Genomic DNA, 12,045 nt, shown 5'->3' with positions numbered 1-12,045 from the left:
ATACAACTATGTGATGAAAAAAAACAGAGAGCATCTAAACAAAAAGAGAGGTGGTAATGGAGGAAATGAGGGAACAAAACAGGTATAAGACTTACAAAAAAACAATGAACAAAATGGCAGAAGTAAGTCTTGCCTTATCAGTAATTTCCCTAAATATAAATGGATTAAACTCTCCAATCAAAAGGCAGACTATATGTTATTTAAAAGAGACCCATCTTACATACAAGTAGGTTAAAAGTGAAAAGAATGGGAAAATATTCCATGCAAATAGTAATCAAAGGAGAGCAGGGGTGACTATCCTGATATCACATCAAATAGACTTTAAAAATAAAAACTGTTGCCAGAGGCCCCAGTTCGATTCCTGGTGCCTGCCCATGTCAAAAAAACAAACAATCAAACAAACAAAAAAAAACTGTTATGAGAGACAAAGACATCACATCGATAAAAAGGTTAATTCAACAAGAAGGCTTAAGAATTATAAACATTTATGCACCAAACAGCAGAGTGCCAAAATATATGAAGAAATAACTGACAGTATTAAAGGGAGAAATAGACAGTTCTATAATAATAGTTGGAGATTTCATCATGTGACAATCAATACTGGGTAGAACATCTAAATAGAGTAATAAGGAAACAGGACGTGAACGACACTTTAAACCAACTAAATCTAACTGGCATATATAGAACACTTCACCCAAAAATGGTGGTTTCAAGGGAAAACAGATCATTTTCTAGGATAGATCATATGTTTGAGCACAAGAGAAGCCTAAATAATTTTTTTTTTCAACATGGTCAGGCACCGGAAATCCAACCCGGGTCTCCTGCATGGCAGATGAGAACTCTGCTTGCTGAGCCGCCATGGTTGGCCCTCTAAATAAATTTTAAAACATTGAAATAATAAAAATAATCTCTTACTACTGTGGAATAAGGCTAGAAATCAATGACAGATGAAAAACTTAAAATTTCACAAATTTACGGAAATTAAGCAGCACCCTCAGACAACCAATTGGTTAAAGAAATTACAAGGGAAATGATCAAAAACTTAGAGACAAATGAAAACAAAAACAAACATATCAAAACTTTATGGGATGCAGCAAAAGTAGTGCTCAAAGAGAAATTTATAGCTATGAATGCCTGTATCAAAAAAGAAAGACCTTAAAATAATAACCTAACTTTACATCTTGAGGAACTAGAAAAAAAGGGCAAAGGAAACACAATGTACCAGAAGAAAGGAAATAATTGAGATTAGAGTAGAGATAAATGAAATAGAGGATAGAAAAACAATTGAGAGAAGAAAGAAAGTTCTTTGAAAAATTCGATTAGCTTGCTAAAACTTGTCAAACTCACAAACTAAAAAAGAGAAAAGATGCATATAACTACAGTCAGAAAGGATAACGGCAATACTGCTAATGACCTTACAGAACTAAAAAGGATTATAAGAGAATATTATGAACTGTATGAATATATGAACAATTGCACGATTATTATGAACAATTGTACACAAAAAAACTAGATAATCTAGAAGAAATTTGAAAAATTCCTAGAAATACATTGAATACCAAAATTCACTCTAGAAGAACTAGAAAACATCAACAAACCTATAACAAGTACAGATATTGAAACAACAATCAAAATCCTTCCACCAAAGAAAAATCAAGGGCCAGGTGGCTTCACTGGTGAATTCAAACAACTCAAGAAGAATTAACACCAATCCTTCTCAAACTCTTCCAAATAATTCAAGACTCCCTGCATCATTCTATGAAACCAGCATTACTCTGATACAAAAGCAAGGATGGTTCAATGTAAAAAGTCAGAGGAATACAGTACCTAAGTAGAAGGGGAAAAAACACGCGATCTCAATTGATGTAGAAAAGGCATTCCACAAAATTCAGCACTCTTGCTTGATAAAATGCTCATAAAACTAGAAAATGAATCGAGCAAAGTGGCAGGGTACAAAATCGACACATACACACACACAAAAACTGTGTTTTTATACACTAGCAATGAACAATCCGAAGAGAAAATTAAGAAGCAATTCCATTTACAACAGTATCTAAAAGAATAAAATACCTAGGAATAAAACTAAGGAAACAAAAGACTTGTATATTGAAAACTATAAAATATTGCTGAAAGAAATTAAAGGAAACCTAAATAAACGGCAAGATATCCCATGATCATTGATGGGAAGAGTTAACATTGCTAATATGTCAATATTAACTATACTGCTAACAAGGACATATACAAATTCAGTACAATCACTATTAAAATTCCGGCAGCATTTGGCTTGGTAAAACCAATTCTCAAACTTATAAGGTACTGCAAGTGACCAGGAATAGCCAAAATAATCTTGAAAAAGAAGAAAGTGTTGGAAGACTCACACTTCCCTATTTCAAAGTGGATTAGAAAGTGTCAGTAACCAAAACAATGTGCTGGTGGCCCAGAGACAGATAAATCAATCAGTGGAACAGAACTGAAAGCCTAAAAATAAACCCGCGTATTCATGGCCAACTGATTTTTGACAAGGATGCTAAGTACATGCAGTGGGGATAGAAAATTCTCTTCAACAAAAGGTATAGGGGAAACTGGATATTCACATACAGAAGAATGAAGGTAGAGTCCTACCTCGAAATAGATTAAGAACCGAAATATAAGAGCAAAAACTATAAAACATTTAGGAGTTAATGTAGGGTCAAATCTTCATGACCTGAGTTGGAAATGGATTCTTAGATGAGACACCAAAACACAATCAACAAAAGAAACAATAAATAAATTTGATTTTATCAAAATTATAAACTTTTTGTGCAAAGGATATTATAACCATGGACAAAGTGGCAGAAAATAATTTCATCATCTATCAAAGAAGGATTTAATGTCCAGACTATGTAAAGAACTCCCACAACTCAACAACAAAGCAAACAATCCAATTAAAAATGGGCAAAGGACCCGAATCGACATTTCTCCAAAGAAGACAAACAAGTGGCCAATAAACACATGAAAAGATGCTGAGTATCATTAGCCATTAGGGAAATGCAAGTAAAAACCACAATGAGATACCACTTCACATCCCCAAGAATGGCTATTATCTGAAACAAACAAACAGACAGAAAATAATATGTATTGTAGAAATTGGAGCTCTAGTGCATTTCTGGTGGGAATGTCAAACGGTGCAGCCACTGTGGAAAGCAAAGTGGTGGTTCCTCAAAAGGATAAATACAGAGTGACCATTTGACCCTGCAATCCCACTGCTAGTTATATACCCCCAAAGAGTGAAAACAGGGTCTCAGACAGACCCTTTTACACCAGTGTTTACAGTGGCATTATTCACAATAGCTGAAAGCTGGAAAGAAACCAACTCCATCAGCAAATTGATGGATAAACAAAAATTTTGTATCCGATATAAGAAATACTGAAGTTATGAGGCATACTGCAACATGGAAAGTATCTTGAAAACATTATGCTTGGTGACATAAAGCAAGACGTACAAGAATAATTGCCTGATGCTGCTTAGAAGAAAGGGCTAGAAATAGTAAATCCACAAAGACAGAAAGCATATTAGATGTAACTGGGGCAGTAAGGCGGGGGACAAGGAAAAGGGAGTACGTTTGTTTTTAAAAAACTAAAAAAAAAAAAAAAAAAAGACAACCTTATATCAAAACAGATCAAGAAAATAGAAAAAAAAGTTAACCCTGAAGCATGCTTATATTAACAGTGGATAAAATTGGGAGAGTAAAATTTAAAAAAAAAAAGCTTAAAATGCAATTTGCAGCTAGGGAGGGTGTACCATACGGTAGAACTGCTTTATAACGCTGGTTTGGGTAGAAAAATGCTAAAGCATCAAAACCACCCAGCCCTTCTCTCTTTGGGAGGCTGCGTTTGAGCCCACAGGTTTGGCAGACAGAGACGAAGCGCCCCCTGCAGGCAGTGTATGCCTGGTCATTCTGGCCTTCCCAGCTCTGGGGTCCAAACACTTCCCCTCCTCCCTGGGGCAGCCCCCATTTCCTAAACCATGCACTGTGTCACTGTGGGAGGCTACATCTGCAGACTGCGCCTGTCCCCTGCCTGTGAAGGGTTTTTCCTGGGGCCCCAGCTGAGACCTGCCACCAGAGACCAGCTGGCGTGAGCAAACGGAGCAGAGAGAAAGATCCTTCTGGAAGCCGGGCTCCCCAAAAGAGGCCAGCAGGCAGCCTGAGCTCCCCCAGCCCCAGTCAGGAGCCCTGCGACCTTCTCTGCTCCTAAGCATTCTCAGCTGTCAGATGGGGGTGAAATGGTGGTGCTCAGAGATTAAACCAGGTGACCTTGGTAAGGCACGTGCCTGCCCAGAGAGGCTGCTCCCTCCCCTCCTTGTGGATACTTACTCCTTGGGCTCTGGTAAGAGCAGCCCCCGCACTATAATGACCTGCCCAGGCCAGAGACCCCGGAGGAGAGCACGCGAGCAGGGTACCTCCTGGAGGGACATAGGAGATAACTGAGGAGCCCGCTCACGGGAGTTCAAGGAGGGGCCACCTCACCCCCCACTCCCCAGTGACAGCTTCCTGGGCTGCCCTCAGTAAGTCTCTGTCCCTAGGCCTGCAGCCAGGAAGGGTCTGAGCCCTGATCATTTAAGGAACACCCATCCCTGTGCCCTGCACCCACCAAAAGCCATCCCTGCCTCCCCCGGGCTGAGTGTGGTGTCCCCTCTGTCTCCCACTGCTGTACCCCGAACTGTCATGGCCATTCAGGGGTCTGACTTCCCCACCACCACCCCCAGCCTGTGAGCTCCTGTAGGCACTGCAGCTGGCTTGTCCCTCAGCCCTAAAGCCTGGCACTGGGCCTGGCACGGAGGGTCAGCAAATAACTTGTTCATGGAATGAATGAATGAATGAATGAAGAAAAGGCAAAAGGAAATTTGGGGCTTCAGTCTGGAGCTGCCTGGCCCCCCCATAGCGTGTGGTTTTCAGTAAGGGAAGGGGAAACTGAGGCTGAGGGCATGTCCCAGCATGGGGTGAGGGTGGGGTATTTCCCAGCTGCCCACCCACCCCTGAGGGAGCAGATAAGGGCCCAGGCTTCCAGGAGAAAAGAGGAGAAGGTCCACTCACCAGCCTGGGGCATTTCAGCAGGAAAGGCTGTCAAGGAGAGAAAGAGGGGGAACTGAGGACATGTAGCATTTGTGTAATGAAAGGGCTCCTCTAATTATTATTATAAATTGGGGGTGTCTGGGGTTGGTCTCTCCCAGTGGGGTCCTCTTGAATTCAGAGGCAGTTAGTGGACTCGTGGGAGAGAGGGGATGGCAGGGCCTGTCAGTCCCTCACCGTGTGGCCGCAGGTAAGTTCAAGGGCGTTGCAGCTCCCTCTGTTCTCAGGAGCCGAGCCTGCCACCACACAGGGCTGCTCCGAGAAGTGAAAGCTCCAACTGACATATGGACCCCCCCAAGAGGGGGAACCCTGCCCACCCCCAGCAGCCAACCCAGCCCATCCATCTTCCCACGTGGTCCTGGACACCAGGTGGGAGAAGCAAAGACAGGCTTTCCAGCACCGAAGCTGACCCAGGCATCCCCAATGCAAAAGCAACATGCAAGAATTTTGTCCAAAGCAAGTGGCAGACCACCGAAGGCAGGTCATGCTGGGGTGGGGAGAGGGGACTGCAATGTCCAACCCTGCTCCCAGGAGACTCACATATCCCACCGGATACTCTCTTTCGCCCTCCTCAAATGGCTGTTTGGAAAGAGACAGCGACAAGTAACAGTCAGGACCAATCTGCAAAGTCTGAGATGTCATTTATTTGGCTCCCACCTCTCCTGCCTGTGCCAGGGAGGTGAGCAGAAACCAGGTTTTGGTCTCCAGAGCGCATCACTGGGTTCCCAAGCCTGGCATTTTCATACAGATTCCCAGGCCCCATCTCGGACCTAAAAATTCAGGATCTCTGGTGGTGGGTCCCAGAAATCTGCATTTGCAATCAGCTGCCAAGGGGAGAAGGACATCACCAGCTGCTATCTCTTTGGGAAGCATTGCTCTGCAGTGTGAGCCCTTATTCTATGGTGTGAACCAGACTCCATCTGGGTTCTGTGCAAGACCCCTGGACCTCCTTTCTGGGGTCATCTTCCCTTCCCCACCCCCTATATCCAGCGCGCTAAGAGGGTCCCCTCCCCCTGGCTCTAGCTGATGTGCCAGCCCTCCTGTGTCTCTGGTCTGGGGCAGGGAGGGGGTCCCCAAGCTTGTCCAGGTGTCAGAGGAAGTCGGAGGCTGCAGCCAACTGGCCTCGGCCCCAGACACACTTACGTTGATGTTCAGGAACCCAATGGCCTTCACAAAGATGTCACCGAATACTCCCAGGGTGTCCACACGGGACAGCGGGAGCCGATAGGGGTAGCAGAGAAAGTGCTGTCCATTCACGCTGACCTGGAGACACAGACGGAGGCTACTCAACAGCAGCTGAGGTCCAGGGAGCGCATGAGAATGTGCCACACATGGAGAAGCATTTTCACCTGGATTTTTCTCATTTAACGTCACAACTCGATGAGGTAGGGACATTTCACGGATGAGATGGCCGAGGCTTGGGGAGCTTAGTAACCTCCCCAAGATTGCAGGATGGGCAGAAGGCAAAGCTAGCTTTGGAGTGAAATAGGCCCTTGTTTCACTTTCTTAGCAGACCTGCCCGCAGCAGTAGCCCTACTTCCTCATGGGGAAACTGAGGCTCGGGAGGTTCTGTGATCATCCTATATCCCACAAACCTCCACCCCCCACCTGCTCCAAGGTCTTCCCACTGCTAGCTCTCTCCCACCAGCTGCCGTCTCTATAGGAGAAGCTTTAAGGTTAAGTTCTCTCTCCCTGTTCCCTTCGCCCCATTAGTTGTAAGTTGGGGGTCATCCCCTTGTGGGGTTTATTGGGATTTGAATTGTTTCCCCTCTAGAGATGCACTTGGGTCCAGATCCCGGTCCTGTGGGCATGAACCCATTTGAAACTAAGACCTTTGAAGCTGTTATGAGGTCAGGTGTGGACACATTTGTGAAAAGGATCTTTGGAGATCTTTTTAAAGATGTGGCCAAGTTGAATCAGGGAGGACATAGCCCATGGGACTGAAAGTCCTTTACAGTAGAGAAAATTTGGACACAGTCACTCAGCAGAAGACCGAAGGCAGCAGAAACCAGAGGAGACACAGAGAGAGAGAAAGCCATGGGCTCTGGGAGAAAGCCATGGCCTCTGGGAGAAATCTACGGACTCTTGGCATTGGCCTTTTAGCCTCCAGAATCACATGTCCGCAAGCTTCTGTGGTTCAAGCCAACCCATAGAGCCCAGGCGGACTAAGACAGGGTTATTGCACAGATCAAACGAGTTGATCTACTGAAAGAGCTCAGAGCAGCGCTTGGCACCTGGGGACACCATCTAGGTGTTTGCCAGTTTTAGGGCAATGGTGCTTTCTCCAGACCTGGGTGCTGCAGAGGCTTCTTGCTGCCATGGACACCGGGACAAGTGGGCTGGAGGCAGCTGGAACCACGCCTGGCCCCATCTGGGTTCTCTCGGTACCGCCTCTGCCTCCGGTGCTAAGTGGCATGGGGAGTTTGGCCAAAAGGAGGCTCAGAAGGGCACAAGTTCTAGAGCCTTCTACTCACCTTCACCTCCTCATCCCCAAAGAGAAAGAGGATGAGGAAGCCGGTGCCCCTCTGCAGAGGCAGGCCGGGCCAGCGGGCCTCTGCCATCCAGTGCCCGCTCTGCAGGGTGTTGCAGATGGCATGGGGCTTGGTGGTGTGGAAGCGAGGGTTGAAATGGATGGCGATGTCCGGCTGGGGCTGCAGGCTGCAGCCACACTGGAAGTCTACCTGGAACCTGGGGGAAGGCCAGGTACTCAACATGCAGCTGAAGGCAGAGACCCCCAGGGACCCTGAAGGCAGGGAGGAACCCCCCACCCCACCTGCTTGAAACCTCTAGGGCTGAGCTCCTGCATCACCATTACCTGTGAGCGCTCCTTATCTGTGAGCGCTCCTAACCTGCGAGCGCTCCTTACCTGCACCTCTCTCTTACCTCCGTGCATCTGTCGGGACCACTCCCTCCAGCATGACCATCTTGCCTGCTCGCAGGCCGCCAAAAATTGTCGTGACATAAGGAATCACCTGAACAAGGAGAAATACCATCCAGGCGGGGTTGGAGAAAGGACCCCAGGGACCCCTATGTTGGGGGTGGGGGTGGGGGCAAAGAAGAACAAAAATACTCGACTTTCCCTCCTGAAACAGAAAAAGGGGACAAACTGAATTGATCAGAAATGTTCTCTACCACCTGCTTCCCTGGACGGTTGCATGTCAAAGTCACATTTCAGTGGGGAAGACACCCCTGGTCACACTGTCCCCTGGAAGCAGCAGCCAGCCCCCTCTCTCCTGGCTCAAAGGGCGCCAGAGGCTGCTACCTCCCACCCTGCCCCAGTGCTGTTCACTGTCCAACAAGTGATTCGCTGGACCCCCGGAAGCCGGTACCCAGGCTACCTGAGGACTGTTTAATGGCTGAAGCCTGGGAACTGACAGCTGATACGTGCATAGGGGGAGGTAGATAGGGGGGTGTGCCAGCCTCGCTTCCCAAGCTCACTTTTCCCCACAGAGTTGCTGGGGAAAGATACCGCACACTTTTACAACTCCTCACTCTCTTGGGCACTGTTTTGTCTGCCTCCCGCCACCCTGTGATGCCCTACTTGTCTTTTAAGACTCCTGACATCGTCTCTGAAGCCTTCTCCACTGGCTTCGAGGGAGGTGTTGGGCTGACTGTTTACCCTGGGAGGCCCTAAGTTCCCAAGGCTGAAGCTCGGTCTTTTCCCTTCTGTAAGCTCAGCATCTGGCCTGGCACAGCGTAGGCTCTGATTCAATATTTGCTCAATAAATGTGACCCAGGTAGCAGGTGGACATCAGGCATTATCACCTGATCGGCCTTCACATGTAGCCTTCAGAAGTTAAAGCACCTTGAAAGAGCAGGAACTCCCAGCGCTACCCTCCTGCAGCAAGCTCTCAGCCTGCCTCACTCCCTGACTCAGGCACCTGGCCAGGTGCAGGAGTCCCCAATACCCCAGCCTGCCAGAGCACCCACGACTTAGCCGGGTTCAGCAAGTCTGCTGCATCCGCTTCCCAGGCTCCAGGCTGGAACTGTCATTAACTGAGCAGGATGGTCATTCATATTTTAAAACTTCAACTTCTGTGTGAGACTAAAGCAAAAAATGTTTATTTGGTACCAAACTTCTATTTTGACTAGTGCCTTTCCTAATACAACTTATATGGACAGGTTAATTGAACACCATAAGTACATGGAACCTTGAATACATTTTTGTAGGTTTGTTCAGTGTGATGCCCTGATAAATCCCAAAGTGATTTGAACAGTGAATAAAGAAGTATTTGCAAAGTCCCCTTGGAGGAATGGCGAGAAAGGGGGAAAATTCAACTTCCCCATGTGGAGAATTCCTGATGTTCTCACAAGCAGTGGGGACAACCAAATCAATACGGCGAGCCCTCAGTCTTGGGGTTTGTTCATATGAAACTTATCCCCGCAAAGGACAGGCTAAGCCTACTTAAAATTAGGCGTAAGAGTCACCCCCAGAAAACTTCTTTTGTTCCTCAGATGTGGCCTCTCTGTCTCTCAGCCAACAGGGCAAGCAAACTCACTGCCCTTCCCCTGTCTACGTGGGACATGATTCCCACAGGTGTAAACCTCCCTGGCAACGTGGGACAGAAATCCTAGAATGAACTAGGAATCAGCACTAAGAGATTGAGAAAACCTTCTCGACCAAAAAGGGGAAGAGAGAAATGAGACAAAAGAAAGTGTCAGTGGCTGAGAGATTTCAAACAGAGTCGAAAAGTTATCCTGGAGGTTATTCTTACACATTATATAGAGATCCTCTTTTTAGTTTAAGGTGTATTAGAGAGGCTGGAGGGAAGTGCCTGAAAGTGTAGTGCTGTGTTCCAGTAGCCATGTTTCTTGATGATGATTGTATAATGATATAGCTTCCACGATGTGACTGTGTGATTGTGAAAACCTTGTGTCTGATGCTCCTTTTATCTACCTTATCAACAGACGAGTAAAACATATGGATTAAAAATTAACTGAGCAGATGCAGCTGTCCTGGGAGGAGAGGATGAGTCAAGGGTAAGAGATAATTAGTGCTCATTAATCCAGCCACAAGGGGGTTGTCTACTGGACGTTCAGCTTTCTCATAAGCATGGCCTGGCTTTGGAGAATCTGCCAAATCTGCCAGGCACTGAGCAAGAGGGAGAAAGTAAAGAGACACCTCCCCACTTCCCCTTGCAGCCCTGAGTTGGAGGCTCCAATCTAATTTCCCTTCAAGACTAGAGGAGACGGCCCCTTCCAGTTTATCAGCAACCCCCAATGATACTTCCCAACTCACCCTCCCCAGCTTTCTCCTAGCCATAGGTCAGGTTCTGCCACTTTTAAAATGCAAGGACCCCTGGGGGTCCAGCTGGCTTTAACACCCAGGTACTGAGCTCAGGAGGGCCTTTTAGAGCTCAGGACAGGTGAGAGGGGAAGCAGGGCCCAGGACAGGTTCTGTCCCGCCCACCACCCGGGAATCCCCGCCCAGGTGAAAGGGAAGCACCCCGAGACCCAGCAAGTCCCAGACCAGGCTGCTTACCGGGTAGAAGACGGGTGGCTGCAGGATGAAGCTGTCAGGAAGTGGGTCCAGTTTTTCTCGGGGTAACATGAGGGATGGGGGGAGTACAGCTCAGGCTGCCAGTTCTGATTCCAGGAGCTCAGATCCTCAAACGTCTAGGGCAGCTCTCCCAGCTGTTCGCCTCACCTGCTCCCTGCAGGTCCTAATGCTCCTTGGAGCAGGCCGGGGCGGGCAGAGCTGGGAGAGCGGCGGTCACTCCTGGCCCCGAGCTAGTCCCAGCCCCACCCACTGCACCGGTGTCTAACTAACCCTCCCGATGTGGAGCGCCTCGCCTTCGCGGAGGGGGTCCGTGGCTGATTCCTTTAGGGCAAGGGCTGGTTTGTGATTTCCGTGGCTGCGGAGCGCAAGCCCTCGGTGGGTCTGCGGTGCCATGGGCAGCTCCGCCCCCAGCTTCCCAGGCCGGGCATTGGCGGCTTCCCGGTGTCTCCTCCCCTCCCCGACTCTGCCTGCCAAAGTTCTCCTTCCCTCATTTTCCTGGCCCTTTCCCCCACTCTTCTCCCTTTTCCAAGTTTTATGGTCCCCCAAGGCTTCATATCAACACCAGCTGGAAAAGCCAGGGCGCAGCTGCGGTCACAAGAAAGTGGGAGAGGGAAAGGCGAGAAGGGGAGGGCGTGGGGTGGGACGGGAAGGAGGGTCCCCTTGGGTCCCGAAGAGCACGGCTTTGCTGAAGGAGACCCGGCTGCTCGCCCAGGCTCTGCTCTCACATGCCACGTGTCCTTGGACCAGTCACTCCCCTCTCCTGGCTGGGTTTCTTCACCTGCACGTTGAGAAGTAGGGGGTGGGGCCCAGAGAGCAGAGATCTGTGTTGTTTTTAAGCTTCCCCGTGAGCCTTAGGACTAGTCTGTCCAGTTCTGGTTCAATTTCCAATAAGGAGTCCCCTTTAAAAAGCGGGGTGTGCGGTGCACGGGTAGAATTCTCGGCTTGCCAGGCAGGGAATTCGATTCCCGCCCGTGTACTTAAAAAAAGAAAAAAAGTTTCAACAATTGTGCTGCAATAATGGGATATTTACATGGAAAAGAATGAAATGTGACCCCCCCCACCCACCATTGCACAGCGTACAAAAAAAAAATTTTTTTTTTTTGAATAAAAAAAAGCCTGCCACGCCGGAGACCTGGGTTGGATTCCCGGTGCCTGCCTATGCAAAAAAAAAAAAAGAGGTAGGGCAGCCTCTCAACTTTTCCCGGAGTTGAGAGGCCCTAGGACCTGATTGTAGTGACAGGCTTAGCAGCAGGGAGCTCCTGGCAGGGGGAGCTGGGGCATAAGTAAGCTCAGGGTCTTGGGTGCTGAGGGGGGCGGGCAAGCACTGCTTCGACAGCGGGGAGAGAGGATGAAGGCGTCTCCCCATCCGTAAGCTCTTCAGAAATGCATGTTCTCGGGCTGCTCCACACCTACTAAAGTGAAATCTCTAGGAGC

General features: G+C 48.1%; 1 protein-coding gene across 4 annotated transcripts in view; it reads right to left on the bottom strand.

The window, feature by feature from the left end:
• The window catches only part of LGALS12 (galectin 12), a 28,386-nt gene extending 17,071 nt beyond the window's left edge, over nt 1-11,315 (bottom strand). Inside the window, exons 1-8 of one of the 4 annotated variants that reach the window (XM_077115925.1) lie at nt 10,594-11,306; nt 7,995-8,083; nt 7,586-7,799; nt 6,255-6,374; nt 5,652-5,690; nt 5,289-5,363; nt 5,076-5,102; nt 4,356-4,444 (exon numbers count right to left, since the gene is read on the bottom strand). In XM_077115925.1, the coding sequence (XP_076972040.1) occupies nt 4,356-4,444; nt 5,076-5,102; nt 5,289-5,363; nt 5,652-5,690; nt 6,255-6,374; nt 7,586-7,799; nt 7,995-8,083; nt 10,594-10,662 (722 nt within the window). In that variant the 5' untranslated portion in view covers nt 10,663-11,306. Of the gene's footprint in view, nt 1-4,355; nt 4,445-5,075; nt 5,103-5,288; nt 5,691-6,254; nt 6,375-7,585; nt 7,800-7,994; nt 8,084-10,593 lie in introns of all 4 variants that reach the window. The other 3 variants (XM_077115924.1, XM_077115923.1, XM_077115926.1) reach the window with 3 other exon arrangements.
• Between the last annotated feature and the right edge of the window lie 730 nt (nt 11,316-12,045).

Source organism: Tamandua tetradactyla, chromosome 9 (genome assembly GCF_023851605.1).
Source record: "Tamandua tetradactyla isolate mTamTet1 chromosome 9, mTamTet1.pri, whole genome shotgun sequence".
Classification (NCBI taxonomy): domain Eukaryota; kingdom Metazoa; phylum Chordata; class Mammalia; order Pilosa; family Myrmecophagidae; genus Tamandua; species Tamandua tetradactyla.
This window is presented reverse-complemented; position numbering and strand designations above follow the sequence as displayed.